Source organism: Equus quagga, chromosome 4, assembly GCF_021613505.1.
Source record: "Equus quagga isolate Etosha38 chromosome 4, UCLA_HA_Equagga_1.0, whole genome shotgun sequence".
NCBI classification, from domain to species: Eukaryota; Metazoa; Chordata; class Mammalia; order Perissodactyla; family Equidae; genus Equus; species Equus quagga.
The window spans coordinates 37862224-37878248 of NC_060270.1; the positions used below are offsets into that span (position 1 = coordinate 37862224).

Below are 16025 nucleotides of genomic sequence, written 5' to 3' on the forward strand. Positions count from 1 at the left end.
TAAATAGTATATAGTAAGATCAACAGGGGGAAAATGGTTAAGTTGGGTAGAGAGGAAAGATGGGGGAAAACATGAAGCTAGGGGTAGGTTGGTAAACAGAAAATACTAAAGGCTTGTAAGAGGTACATTTGAAGTCTGGCTGAGCTCCTTAGCAGCCAACACAGAGAGAGGACACTCAGACACAAGATCTAGTGTTCATAATAGAAAAGCAACACAGAGTGGATTCATAGTAGTTCCATGGGAGAAATCTGGAGTTTTAAAACTTAAACCTTAGCCAATGCTATGACTGTTGAAAGATACGGGCAATTTCACGTTACATTCATTTCATATTCTCCAGAGCACAGTGTCTCTCTCTAATCTGCACTGGCCTATGTTTCACTCTTCAGAGCACATTTTAAGAGAAAGATTGATAAAAAGAACTGTTATCAAAATGGCAAGAGGGACTACAAAGCACAGCATACAAGAACAGACTATGCCTGGAAAAGAAATGACTTAAGGAGAGACACGAAGGCTATCATTAAACAGTTTTAGGGTTCTTAAAAAACAAAACAAAGTCCTGTTCTGTGCTATTCCAGAAATCAAACTAGGACAAATGAGTTTCAAGGTTAAAAAAGAAAAAAGGCAGTTTTAGGTAAATTTATGAAAGAACCTTCCAAAAGTTTATTTACTAAATGGATAAATGGATTGTTTTGGGGATTACTGTACTCCAGGGTGATGGCTGTAGATGATGACCTGTCAGGGATCCGGGATGTGGGAACTTCATACATTCTGGGAACTTTAAATTTCACATAAGTCTAACACTTAGAGTATTTAGTATTTAATGTAATTATTACAGTATCAAATACAGATTGTTATTTACTATAGAATTTCAGAATACAGAGAGATCACTTTGGGCTTCAATAGCCAGGAAAAGTTACATAGGAACTTGAAGAATGGAAAGAATCCAAACAGGCATTTGAGGAGGGGAAGAGCCTGAAAGAAGACATGAGAGAAGGCGGCTCCAGGCATTTCTGGGACATGAACAGACTGACCTGGCTGGAGGAGGATGTTCACACAGGGGATCAGTGTGAGAGAATTTAGATTAAGGAGAAGTATGTTGAGTCAAAATGTGAAGAGCCCTGAGTAGCAGGCAGGGGAGTTCAAACTTGAATAACAGGAATTCAATCAAGGGTTCTCAGAGAGGAATAGCTTAATGGTTCTCCTCTGTTAGGAAGGCTACTCTGACGGTGGTGTGCAGAACGGACTGATCAACTAGGATTAAAGAAGCATCAGGAGAGAGTGGAGCAATAGCCTAGCAGGAGAAGGGAAGGGCAAAGGGTAGAATATAAGAAAGATTATGAAGAAAGAATGGTCTGCAACTGAACAAATATTTAGAACAAAGAGGGAAGAATCAAAGATGGCTCTGAGAGTTAACACAGAAGAACAGGGAAAATGACACTCCAGTACAAATAAAGATCATACGGTCACAGTTAAGGTCTCAAGGCCAACCAATACATAATAAATAGTAAAATTAAGGTTTTCAGAAAGCTTGATAAGAAATAAATACTGTCATTTTAAAACACTGTCTCAATCTTCCACCAGAAACTCTAAGTGATATAGACAAGAAAACATGTATGAAAGCTATGTAAACACTTCCTTTTATTCTGGGGATGAGGGCTGGGCCCAGTATAATATAAGATGGTATGTGCAGTGCTTAAAATAAAAGGAAAGCAAAACTATTTTAGATCTTTCTCTAAGTAAGTAGGACCATATCCTGCCCCTCAGTATGTTCTTTATTTGGCTCCAGTTGTTCTCTGAAGTCATAAGGCAATCAGTCCTACAGGAATCTCTAGAAAATAACTTAAACATGAAGTTAAGCAGTGCTCTCTATCACCAATGGAGGGCAAATTTCAACATGCCTTAAGGTTGAAAAGGGTCCACTTGTAGAACAAAGGGTATAAAAAAGGAATTCTGCAGATATAGTCAATTCATGTAGTTCACTTTTGGGAGCCATTAATGGAAACAGTATGGTAAACTACAAAGTAACGGTGCTTTGGGAGAAGCTCAATATTAGGATTATATCTTAGATAGAGAAAATGTACACGAAACTACTATGGAAATGGCCCAAGGGAACATAAAAAAAAATGGTCTGTCTTCCAACTACAAAAGTTAAATATGTTTATTAAATAAAATTGGAAAAACATTTTTTTTTTAAAACCCAGGCGAAAAAAAGGCAGGGGAAATTGCCCGCAATATCATTACTTTAATTACTCCAACATTTTGGTATATTTCTTTTGTGTTTTTTCCACCTATTTAAAATCATGGTTGGGGGCTGGCCCCGTGGCCAAGTGGTTACGTTCGCGCACTCTGCTTCAGCGGCCCAGGGTTTCGCTGGTTCAGATCCTGGGCATGGACATGGTACCACTCCTCAAGCCAGGTTGAGGCGGCATCCTACATGCCACAACTAGAAGGACCCACAACTAAAAATACACAACTATGTACCAGGGAGCTTTGGAGAGAAAAAGGAAAAATAAAATCTTTAAAAATAAATAAATAAATAAAAATAAATAAATAAAATCATGGTTGACCTCATACTATACATACAGTTTTATACACTTTGCTGACTTACTATAATGGAAATTTTTCCCCACATATAGAAAACACTTTGTCAAATACAATTTACAACGGCTGCATAATAAACCAGGAGGATATACCAGTGAAGGATTTCTCTAATACAAAAGTATTATAACCTTGTACTTTATATTTTATAAAACACGTTCTCCTATCTTTACTCTTAGGAGATCAGCATATTCTTTATCCTTATGAGATAAACAGACAAGCCTTATTATTTGCCTCATTTTATAGAAAAGCAAATAGATTAAAAAAGAAAAAGATTTCAGTAACTTAGCCCCAGGCAACACAATTAACAGTGAGCGCTGATCAAAGATTCAAGTTTTCTGATTATCTGACCAGTTCATCTTTTTAAAGAATGTAGATTCTGCTGTACAACAGCCCCTCCCCCGATGTTCAGAGGACAAAGGAGGGTCGCAGCAGTAAATATAAGGCTCCTTGGCCACTTGTCTCAGAAGGCCTAATACTTCCACTGTGAGCACCAGGTGCAAAGAGACTTCCATTCCTGGGAAGTAACGTTTGTGACAATACCTTCAGATTATGTATGATATCTATCCGCTTGTTCTGGCTGTCCTTGAAGTGAACTTGAACTCTGACAGGAAACTCACCCCAGCCTCTTCTGGTCAGATGAAAAGGAGGCTCTCTAGAGAAAAGCAGATATTAACACATCAATCCATGTTCACGCTCTCATTCTACAGAGGAAAAGCTTTCTCATAATAGCTAAGTTAAAAATTCACATCCTTCTGATAGTTATTTAGGTTTCTTTGTTTGACGTTAAATTAATATGGTGAATTTTGCTAAAATGCTGAATTATAAAAGAAAATACAACTCAAACCTATATTAAACTTTCAGTTACTGAATACTTAGAGCTAAGGCACTTATACTATATAATTCAATGTCATTGCTTTCACAGACAGGGAACTAAGGTGATTTGATGGATGTCACAATATCAGAGCCAAAGTCCTAGACTGGTACTTGACAGACAGACTCTGAGGTGCACGTTCCCTACCCAAGACACTCACATTTATTCCTCCACTCTGGCCAAAACAAGGCAAATCATGAAAATGCTCAATTTGAAAGTGACAATTTATTTGGAACTGTCTGCTAAGAGGACTTAAAAGATCTTATGTTCATAAAATGATCTTCCCCAAACAGTGACTATGATTTTAGTGGACAAAGGGGAATATGTGTGAATGCTAACTGGACTAGAGAATCTTCAGGCAAAATGTCATTTGTGAAGGGAAAAAAAGGAAAAGTGATGAAAAAAGACTAGCAAACTGTTAATAACTGGTGATGGGTACATGAGGGTTCAGTACACTCTTTATTTTTGTGAATGTTTGGAATTTTCCATAATAACAATTTTTTTAATTTAACTGAGATCTTTAAGTACTCAAAAACAATACGGTTTAAGTTAACGGGGAAAAGAGAATGCCTTTAAAATGAAAATGCTCATTATGAATCACTGGCTTGGAATTACTGTAATGAGAGAGGATGCCAAGATTGCAAGGAGAAAGGAACTTTCAGTGTGCTGTGCTTTCGGAAAACTCAGGAGACATGAATCAGTCATGGCAGAGTCCAAGGACTCGACCTCAGAGGAGCCTAATGACAGGTCTCAACCGTTAAGCACAGGGCCTGGGGCTACCGGGAGAGCCCAAGACAGGAAAGACCCCTGAGATCGAGAGTGGCCTGGAAAGTAGAGAAAGCAACACAAGTTATAAAGCAGAGAGAGAATAAAGCAAAGAAAACTAGAGTGTCTTGGTGGAAGAGACCAGCTGAATACATGCTGAGTAAGTACTAGAAGCAGCCACAATGTTGGTACAGATTCAGACATAAATTAAAAGATGAGCTTGGGGTCAAACAAGAAGGTAGACTTGAGATAGTTTTGAAAAGGGATCCAAAGCCTGAGGTACAGCGGGGCCAAGAGGCAAGGTAGACCTAAGAGTAATTAAAGCAAATTCTACTGATGACATTTGGCCACTTAAATTCCAGTAAAGCCAAGCAGACAGTCTAAACTTACTGTGCAATACATGTCCATCATACTGTTTCTATGCTGAATTTCTCTCACTATGGATACAGTAAATTAGCTGCGTTCCTCAATTCACATACCCAGGCTAAACTTTACTGAATGGACAGGAAGGAGCTCTGCCAGGGCAGACAGACAAATGGCATAAAGGCCAGGAAAAAGGAACAATGCTTTTAACAGGAAATTCCTCCATAACCACATTTTTTAAAACAAAAAAGGAACCTAAGACCTACCAACACACAAGACATCACCCACAGAAATGTTATATTTCAGAGATACACATTTTTCACACAAAAAAGGACTGCCTCTCCTGAACAGACTTCTGTATTTCTACAGACAAGAGTCACTTAATGATAAGGATAGTTCTGAGAAATGCGTTGTTAGGTGATTTTGTCGTTGTGTGTTTGTGTACTTACACAAACCTAGATGACGTAGCCTACTACATACCTAGGCTATATGGTCCTAATCTTATGGGACCACCATATGTGGTCCGTCATTGACTGAAATGTCGTTACACACTACTGTAGATTCCTCATAGAAGGTGAAATACATTGATGACCAGGAAGGAAAACCACAGAATATAGGGATAAAAAAAATGGCTTTACTAGAAATAAAGAATGGAGTGCAACTCCTTGCACAACTAATTAATTCAAGTGGCCAACCAGTCTTTCGGGATCACTTCTAGGGACCCAGAACTCATTACTTAAGGAGACTCTCCATTACATTCCTGAATAGCTTTGTTATAAAAACATTTCATCTTCCTCCTGCATGTTAGTTCTAATATGCCTTCTGGAATCATAAATAAATTCTTCCTCCCCATGAAAGAACTTCAAGAGAACTACAACATTCTCCTAAGTTTTTTCTTTTTAGGATGAATACATTCTGTTTCTTGTAACAGCAGCAGAAGCAAACACTTATACTGTTTACTATGATCCAACCACTTAGGTTCTAAGCCCTTTATATCTATTAACTTATCTAATCTTTATAACCACACTATGCAATATGCTCTCTGAGACAGTGAGGCTGAATAACTAACGTGCCTAAGGTCACAGAGCAGATAAGCAGTGGAGCCAGGATAAAAACAGAGGCCACAAGCTCCAGGACCCATGCTTTAACCACTAGCTACTCCAGGTCCCTGTGGTGTCAGATCTCCTCACTCCCCATACGCATGACAGTATGGCTAGACACTGTCAGACTGCAGGGTATAGTAAGTCTACTCCTCATAAAGTAGCCTAAGACTGCATTACCCTGTGTAGCGATTTATTTCCACTTTTTGGTTTTTACTTTTCTAACATGGTGACTAGAAAATGTAAAACTACTTATGTGGGTCACAATACATTTCTATTGGACAGTGCAACTCTAGAGAGTTTCTACATGTGAATTAAATGAAACAGATACAAATATTTTGAGGAGGCTCGCTAGGACATTCTTGTGGGGGCCTAGCCCACTCTAGTCTCTCATGCACCAAGGGCAGGAATATGCCACTAAACTTCTCAAAGGCAGGAACCATATGTTCTTCACCTCTGCAATCCCTGCCAAGTTCTGAGCCTAGCACACATTTACTGACTGTCTTGTGCCTAAAAGCAAAATTTATAATCATGGCTTTTAGGAAGTTAACTAAGGATGGTCATGGCAACTGAACCAAATATAAAAAAAGATGCTTCCATAGGAGCAGAATCTGCCCATGCTCTTTACCAGGTAACACGTGGTGATGAGGAAATTCAGAGCACATAAGAAACACACACATGCTTTGATCCAGAGCTAAGATTAAGCCCAAGTCTCAAGGCAGCTGCAAAAGATCTCCCCTACTCATCACACTGCTTTAGACACCTGACGCCAGAAATACCTGAAGAGCCTCGTAGAAAACATAAACCCTTCTTAAATCTAGAACACACATTAATGTTCTGTTCTACTTTATATTGGTTACACATGCCAGACCTGGAATTTAAAGTTCAGTATTAAAAAGACTATTTTAAGAAGAATATAAATAAACTGGAGTGTGTTAGGGAATATAACCTGGATGGAAAGAAAGACAAAGCAAAGTCACATGAATGACCACTGAAACAAATGTGGGTGGTTGGCCTGGAGGAGACTGGAAGAGACCCAACAGTTGCTTTCAAAATATCTGAACAACAGCTACATGGAAAAGAGATTATAATGATCTGTGTGGTGTCAAAAGGCATAATAAAGTTTACTATTTAGAAGTTAAAGGAAATTAGGTCTCTGCTCAATATAATTAAAAACTTCCAAACAAGAGCCAGCCCTGATGGCCTAACAGTTAAAGTTTGGCATGCTCCTCTTTGGCGGCCCAGGTTCAGTTCCTGGGCGTGGAACCACAGCACTTGTCTTCAGTAGCCATGCTGTAGCGGCGGCTCACACAGAAGTAGCTACAACTATACACAACTATGTACTGGGGCTCTGGGGTAGGAAAAAGTAAGAAAAAAGGAGGAAAACTGGCAACAGATGTTAACTCGGGGTGAATCTTCCCTTGCAAAACAAAAACAAAAACAAAAAACTTCCAAACAAATACAGCCACCTCCAAAGGAATGGCCCACTCATGGATTCAACAATTCAATCCACGACAAACATGAAATGAGTATTTACTATGTGCTGGGCACTACGCTAGACCCTGAGGATATAAAGACAGGAAAGAAAAGGTCCTAAATATCAAGAAGCTCTGAGTCTACTAACTTTCAATTTGCATCGCTGATCTTACATAATTTCCTCCTCTCCTTAGTCAGCTTAGATTCTATGGTATTATCACTACCATAACCTCATTATTAAAGTGAGGACACTGGAGAGAGGGGCGGAGCAAAATGGCGGGTTGAAGTGACCCAGGACTGTCTCCCCCCCACACCACAACAAAGGATAGGAAAAAGTGAATTTCAGCCAATAATCTTAACGCCAGACTGTCAGAGAACTACAGAAACAAGACCATGGAGGACAGAGAGGGTGCAGCTGGCCTCGGAGGAGCTGGAACGGGGTAAGAGAGAACTTCACTCTCTCCTCTAGAGACTGGGATCACTGCCGCGGGTGAGGGAAGGAGCAGGGGAGGGGCCATGCCACCGGGCATCGTCCAGGACTCCCGCCGCTGGTACAGTGGAAACCCACTGATGGCAGAAAGCTTCCGTGCGTGGGGACCCCATCAAACCAAGGCCCCAGGAGACCAGAGAACGAGAGCTGATTGCATTGGAATCCAGATTGGTGCGCAAGAGAAAGAGCCCCTCCTCCCCAACCCGCGCTGGGTGCCACCATCTTGCCTGAAGGCGGAGAGCTCAGAACACATGGCTCTCAACCCTATCTAGGGGCAACAGGCTGTAACTGCAACTGAATTCTACCATCATGTGCAAAAACTGCTCCTCTACCGTCCAGCAATTTATAAAAGCTCCAGACCAGAAGGAAAACAATAAAAACACAGAATTAAGTCCTGAGGACTTGGAAATAGGTAAACCAAGTGAAAATGAGTTCAGAGTAGCTATCATCAAAAAACTCAATGAGGTAGAGGGAAAGATAGAGAAACAAGCCAACGAATTCTGGAGTTACTTCACAAAAGAGATTGAAACTATAAAGAAGAATCAAACAAATACTGGAGATGAAAAATACGATGGATCAGATAAAACAGAATACGTATTCCCTGAATGCCCGTGTAGACAACATAGAGGAGAAAATTACTATAATCGAAGATAGACAGGCTGAATGGCTCCAGACAGAGGAAGAAAGAGAACTAAGGAGAAAAAAGAATGAGGAAAATATCAGAGAAATAGCGGATTCAATGAGGAGAAAGAATTTAAGAATCATAGGAATTCCCGAGAACGTAGAAAAGGAAAATGGAGCAGCAAGTGTGCTTAATGAAATTATAGAAGAGAACTTCCCAAACCCAGGGATTGAGGGAGAAATGTGTGTGGAGGAAGCTTTCAGATCTCCTAGATTTGTCAATGCAAAAAGACGTACTGCAAGGCATATAGTAGTAAAAATGGCAAAAATGAAAGACAAAGAAAGAATACTCAGGGCAGCAAGACAGAAGAAAACCTACAAAGGAGCTTCTATCAGACTTTCAGTGGATTTCTCTACAGAAACCTTACAAGCTAGGAGAGAATGGAGTGACATATTCAAAACTTTAAAAGATAAAAATCTTCAGCCAAGAATACTCTATCCAGCAAGAATATCCTTCAGATATGAGGGAGAAATTAAATCTTTTCCAAACAAAGTTAAGGGAATTTGTAACCAAAAGTCCTCCACTACAAGAAATCCTCAAGGCTCTCACACCTGAAAAAAGAAAAAAGGTAAAACGAGGTCACAAACCGCAGAGTAGGGAGACAGGTATAACCAGAACAGGACAGCAAATATTGAATTATAGCATTAGGAAAAAGGTAAGGAAACTACCAAAGCAAAGACGATCTTATCACTCTAACTACAAACTCATAACACGAGTTGGAATAAGAAATGAAAATAATAATTTAGGAGGGGCAGAGCAAAGGGACTAAATCAGTCTAGGCCAAGTAAGTAAGAGACCATCAGAGAATAGACTATATTATACACAAGATTCTAAATACAAACTTCAGGGTAGCCACTAAACTAAAAAACATAACAGAGCCACAAAACATAAATAAGGAAAAATCTAAGAAACCCAGCAGAAGAAATTGCAATAGCCAATGGGTAGGCTAAAGCACACAGGAGGAGAAACAAAGGTAATGCAGGAAATCCAGATAATGAGCGACAGATTGTCAGCAGTAAATCCACATGCATCAATAATCACCCTCAATGTAAACGGATTGAACTCTCCCATAAAAAGACACAGAGTGGCAAAATGGATTAAAGAACAAGATCCAACAATTTGTTGCCTCCAGGAAACACACCTCAGCCCCAAGGACAAACACAGGCTCAGACTGAAGGGGTGGAGGACAATACTTCAAGCTAATAGCAAGCAAAAGAAAGCAGGTGTTGCAATTCTTGTATGAGACAAAACGAATTTCAAAATAAGGCAGGTACAGAGAGACACAGAGGGACAATATATAATGATCAAAGGGACACTTCATCAAGAAGAAATAATGCTTATAAATATCTATGCACCCAACACAGGAGCACCAAAGATCATAAAGCAACTATTAACAGACCTAAAGGAAGATGTTAAAAATAACACAATAATAGTAGGGGACCTCAACACCCCACTCAAATGAATGGACAGATCATCCAGACAGAAAATCAACAAGGAAATAGTAGAGCTAAACAAAAAACTAAAGCAATGGGACTTAATAGACATGTATAGAACACTTCATCCAAAAACAGCAGCATACACATTCTTCTCAAGTGCGCATGGAACATTCTCAAGGATAGACCTATGCTGGGAAAAAAGCCAAGCCTCTACAAATTTAAAAAAATTGAAATAATAACAAGCATCTTCTCTGATCATAATGCTATAAGGCTAGAAATTAATTACAAGAAAAAAGCTGAGAAAGGCACAAGATGTGGAGACTAAACAATATGCTACTGAACAAGCAATGGATCATTGAAGAAATTAAAGAATAAAAATATACCTGGAGACAAATGAAAAGGATAACATGCCATACGAACTCATATGGGATACAGCAAAAGCTGTATTAAGAGGAAAATCCATCACAACACAGACACATCTTAACAAACAAGAAAAATCCCAAAAATAGGCAATCTTAAACTACACCTAACCGAATCAGAGAAAGAAGAACAAAGAAAGCCCAAAGTCAGCAGAAGGAGAGAAATAATAAAAATCAGAGCAGAAATAAATGCTATTGAAACAAAAAAGGCAGTAGAAAGGATCAATGAAACAAAGAGCTGGTTCTTTGAGAAAATAAATAAAATTGACAAACCCCTAGCCAGACTTACAAAGAAAAAAGGGGAGAAAGTTCAAATAAACAAATACAGAAATGAAAGAGGAGAAATAACAACAGACTCCGCAGAAATACAACGGATTATAAGAGACTACTACAAAAAATTATATGCCAACAAAATGAATAACCTAGAGGAAATGGATAAATTCTTGGACTCCTACAATCTCCCAAAGCTCACTCAAGAAGAAGCAAACAATTTGAACAGACCAATCACAAGGAAAGAGATTGAAACAGCAATCAAAAACATCCCAAAGAATAAAACCCCAGGACTAGATGGCTTTCCTGGGGAATTCTACCAAACTTTCAGAGAGGATTTAATATCTATCCTTTTCAAGGTATTCCAAAAAATTAGGGAGGATGAAACACTTCCTAACACATTTAATGAGGCCAACATCACGCTGATATCAAAGCCTGACAAGGACACCACGAAAAAAGAGAACTACAGGCCAATATCGCTGATGAACATCGATGCAAAAATTCTAAAGAAAATTCTGGCAACCAGAATTCAGCAATTCATCAAAAGGATCATACATCATGATCAAGTGGGATTCATACCAGGGACACAGGGATGGTTCAACATCCGCAAACCAATCAACGTGATACACCACATCAACAAACTGAGGTATAAAAACCACATGATCATCTCAACAGATGCAGAGAAAGCATTTGACAAGATTCAACAGTCATTTATAACAAAAACTCTGAACAAAATGGGCACAGAACGGAACTACCTCAACATAATAAAGGCCATATATGACAAACCCACAGCCAACATCATACTCAATAGGCAAAAACTGAGCGCCATTCCCCTGAAATCAGGAACGGGACAAGGATGCCCTCTATCACCACTCTTATTTAACATATTACTGGAGGTCCTGGTCAGAGCAATCAGGCAAGAAAAAGGAATAAGAGGAATCCAAATAGGGAGGGAGGAATTGAAACTCTTGCTGTTTGCAGATGACATGATCTTATATATAGAAAACCCCAAAGAATCCACTGGAAAACTCTTAGAAGTAATCAATAACTACAGCAAAGTTACAGGGTAAAAAATTAATTTGCATAAATCAGTAGCATTTCTATACTCTAATAACGAACTAACAGAAAAAGAACTTAAGACACAATACCATTCACAATCGCTACAAAAAGAATAAAATATCTCCGGGTGAATTTAACTAAGGAAGTGAAAGACCTATACAATGAAAATTACAAGGCCTTTCTGAGAGAATTGGATGATAACATAAGGACATGGAAAGACATTTCATGTACGTGGGATTGGAAGAATAAACATAGTTAAAATGTCCGTTCTACCTAAAGCAATTTACAGATTCAATGCTATCCCAATCAGAATCCCAATGACATTCTTTACAGAATTAGAACAAAGAATCCTAAAATTCATATGGGGCAACAAAAGACTCTGAATTGCTAAAGCAATCCTGAGAAAAAAGAACACAGCTGGAGGCATCACAATCCCTGACTTCAAAACATACTACAAAGCTACAGTAATCAAAACAGCATGGTACTGGTACAAAAACAGGTGCACAGATCAATGGAACAGAATTGAAAGCCCAGAAATAAAACCACACATCTATGGACAGCTTATCTTGGACAAAGGAGCTGAGGGGATACAATGGAGAAAAGAAAGTCTTTTCAACAAATGGTGCTGGGAAAACTGGAAAGCCATATGTAAAAGAATGAAAATTGACCATTCTTTCTCACCATTGACCAAAATAAACTCAAAATGGATCAAAGACCTAAAGGAGAGACCTGAAACCATAAGGCTTCTAGAACAAAACGTAGGCAGTACACTCTTTGACATTAGTATTAAAAGTATCTTTTCGGACACCGTCTTCTCAGAGAAGGGAAACAATAGAAAGATTAAACAAATGGGACTTTATCAGACTAAAGAGCTTCTTCAAGGCAAATGAAAATGGGATTGAAACAAAAAAACAACCCACTAACTGGGAAAAAATATTTGCAAGTCATACATCTGACAAAGGCTTAATATCCATAATATATAAAGAACTCACACAACTCAACAACAAAAAATCAAACAACCCAATCAAAAAATGGGCTGGAGACATGAACAGACATTTCTCCAAAGAAGATATACGGATGGCCAATAGGCACGTGAAAAGATGTTCATCATCGCTGATCATCAGGGAAATGCAAATGAAAACTACACTAAGACATCACCTTACACCCATTAGAATGACAAAAATATCTCAAACTAATAGTAACAAATGTTGGCGAGGTTGTGGAGAAAAAGGAACCCTCATACGCTGCTGGTGGGAATGCAAACTGGTGCAGCCACTATGGAAAACAGTATAGAGATTCTTCAAAAAATTAAAAATAAAACTACCATATGACCCAGCTAGCCCACTACTGGGTATCTACCCAAAGAGCCTGAAGTCAGCAATTCCAAAAGTCCCATGCACCCCAACGTTTATTGCAGCATTATTTACAATAGCCAAGACATGGAAGCAACCTAAGTGCCCATCAACAGATGATTGGATAAAGAAGATCTGGTATATATATACAATGGAATACTACTCAGCTGTAAAACAGAACAAAATCGTCCCATTTGCAACAACATGGATGGACCTTGAGGGAATTATTTTAAGTGAAATAAGCCAGTTAGAGAAGGACAATCTCTGTATGACTCCACTCATATGAGGAATTTAAAAATGTAGACAAGAGAACAGATTAGTGACTACCAGGGGAAAGGGGGGGGTAGGGGTGGGGGTGGGCACAAAGGGAGAAGTGGTGCACCTACAACACGACTGACAAACAATAACGTACAACTGAAATTTCACAAGATTGCAACCTATCATTAACTCAATAAATAAATAAATAAATAAAGTGAGGACATAAACGAACAGGGAGGGCAGGGTTTTGGGAGAACTGTCTGTAGGCATGTCAAAGTCCTTATGAATGATACAAGACTGCTGGCACAGAGAAAATCAGTAAACGAGGTGCTGAAAGTGTTTTTTAAAGCGGGGAGTGACCAGCAAATTAGTAGATGCCGCAATAAGGAAGAGCAGCAGATCATACGCTGCTTCAGACGAGCTGAGGTTTTTCAGGAAGGAGGGGGGAAAGGTGCTCTGGAAGCCACAAATATGAGCAAGAAAGACATGCACCCCACCCCCAGACACAATGGCACATGGTGTCTGAGGAAGAAACCAGCTGCCACTTCAAAGCTGTTCTCAGGCAAAGCGATGTTCTCAGGAGATAGCCACGTTTTGTTTAAGAGTCAAGAGTAGAAGGAATGTTCTGAAGAGAGCTGAAGATACAGGAGATTTCACCGATAACAAACCACAACCACTTCCACACACAATGAATGGATATGTGATATGTAAAGTGATATAAAGGTGTAAAGAATACATCTAAATGAAGTAAATTTCAGAATAGTATATATATTATCATTCTATCTTTGTGAAATAACAACAAACAACTATACCAGATTAATACACACAGGAAATATATCATTAAGGGTTACCTGTAAGAGAGTGAGATCATAGGGAACTTTTGACATTAAATATTTCTGTAAGTCTTAAAATCTTGTATTTAATTCTATAATATTCTGATATTCATAACAAGCAGTAACATTTTTATATTTATCTGTACTTATATAAACAAGTTTAGCTATTTCCAGCGGGAGCAAAATCAGCTAATATAATTCCTATGGTAACAATGTGCCAGGAGGACACAGTGCCTGCTCAGTGAGACAGTAATCGGCAAGAGGAAACCACGGTTAAAACTATATTGTGACTAAGAGTCAAAGCTGAGTAAATTATTAATAACACAAGAATTTCAAGGGCGTGTTCTCCAGTTAAATCACTTTTCTTCCACTTCAATAAACCTGTACTTCTTAGGTTAACTCACTCCAGTGTGCTTACCTAACTTCCACAAGGTCATTTGGTTTATAGCTGGGATGAAGGAAGAACCAAACTTTCTTGACAAAATGATTAATGCTGGGTTCTCTACGAGAACCTCGGACATATACCATCCACTTGTGGGTTGATTGGTCATTTTCTTCTCTCTTATCAGGAGGTATATATCTAGAAGAGAAAAAAAAAAACTTGAATTCTTTTTCCTTCAAAAACCTAACAAAGCAACTCCTACTTAACACAAGATGAAAAATCAATTATGAGAAGAAAATCAGAAAATTCACAAACATATGGAGATTAAACAACAAACTACTGAACAACCAATGGGTCAAAGAAATCAAAAGAGAAATAAAAAAATATCCTAAGACAAATGAAAATGGAAATATACCATACCAAAACCTAAAGGATGCAGCAAAAGCAAAAGTTCAAAGAGGGAAGTTTAAGTGATAAATGCCTACATTAAGAAAAAACGTCTCAAATAACCTAATTTCACACCTCAAGGAACTAGAAAAAGAACAAACTAAGCCCAAAGTTAGAAGGAAGGAAATAACAAAGACCAGAGCAGAAATAAATGAAATAGAGACTAAAAAGACAACAGAAAAGATCAATGAAACTAAGAGCTGGTCTTCTGAAAAGATAAACAAAAAAGACAAATCTTTAGTCAGACCTACCAGGAAAAAAAGAGAGAGGACTCAAATAAATTAAATTACAAATGAAAGAGGAGACATTAACAACTGATACCACATAAATAAGAAATTACTATGAATAATTATATGCCAACAAATTGGACAACCCAGAAGAAATTGACCAATTCCTAGAAATATACAAACTTCTAAGACTGAATCATGAAGAAACAGAAAATCTGAACTGAACAATTACTAGTGAGGAGACTGAATTAGTAATCAAAAACTCCCAACAAAGGAAACTCCAGGACCAGATGGCTACACAGGTAAATCCTACCAAACATTCAAAGAAGAATTCATACTAACCCTTGTCAAACTCTTCCAAAAAAACAGAAGAGGGAACACTTCCAAACTCATTTTACTAAGCCAGCATTACCCTGATACCAAAGCCAGATGAGGACACCACAAGAAAAGAAAATTCTAAGCCAATATCCCTGATGAACATAGATGCAAAAATCCTCAGCAAAATATTTATACACCAAATTCAACAATACATTAAAAGGATGATACACCAAGATCAAGGGGGATTTGTTCCAGGGATGCAAAGATGGTTCAATATCCACAAATCAATCGATATGAATATGATATGTCACATTAACAAAATGAAGGACAAAAATCAAATGATCATCTCAACAGATGCAGAAAATGCATTTGACAAAATTCAATATCTATTTATGATAAAAACTCTCAACAAATTGGGTATAGAGGGAGCACACCTCAACATAATGAAGGTTATATATGACAAGCCCACAGCTAACATCATACTCAACAGTTAAACGCTGAAAACTTTTCCTTTAAGATCAGGAACAAGACAAGGATGTCCACTCTTGCCACTTCTATTCAACACAGTACATAGTCCCAACCAGAGCAATTGAGCAAGAAAAAGAAATAAAGGGCATCCAAATCACAAAGGAAGCAGGAAGAAGGAAGAAGTACAACTGTCTCTACTTGCAAATGA

The 16025-nt window shown here is 38.3% G+C and overlaps 1 protein-coding gene across 3 annotated transcripts in view; it reads right to left on the reverse strand.

Moving 5' to 3' along the window:
- The window catches only part of YEATS2 (YEATS domain containing 2), a 100505-nt gene that overhangs the window by 51865 nt on the left and 32615 nt on the right, over positions 1-16025 (reverse strand). For all 3 annotated transcript variants that reach the window (XM_046658411.1, XM_046658412.1, XM_046658410.1), the window contains exons 7-8: positions 14394-14555; positions 3142-3253 (exon numbers count right to left, since the gene is read on the reverse strand). In XM_046658411.1, coding sequence (XP_046514367.1) covers positions 3142-3253; positions 14394-14555 — 274 coding nt within the window. The remainder of the gene's footprint in view (positions 1-3141; positions 3254-14393; positions 14556-16025) is intronic.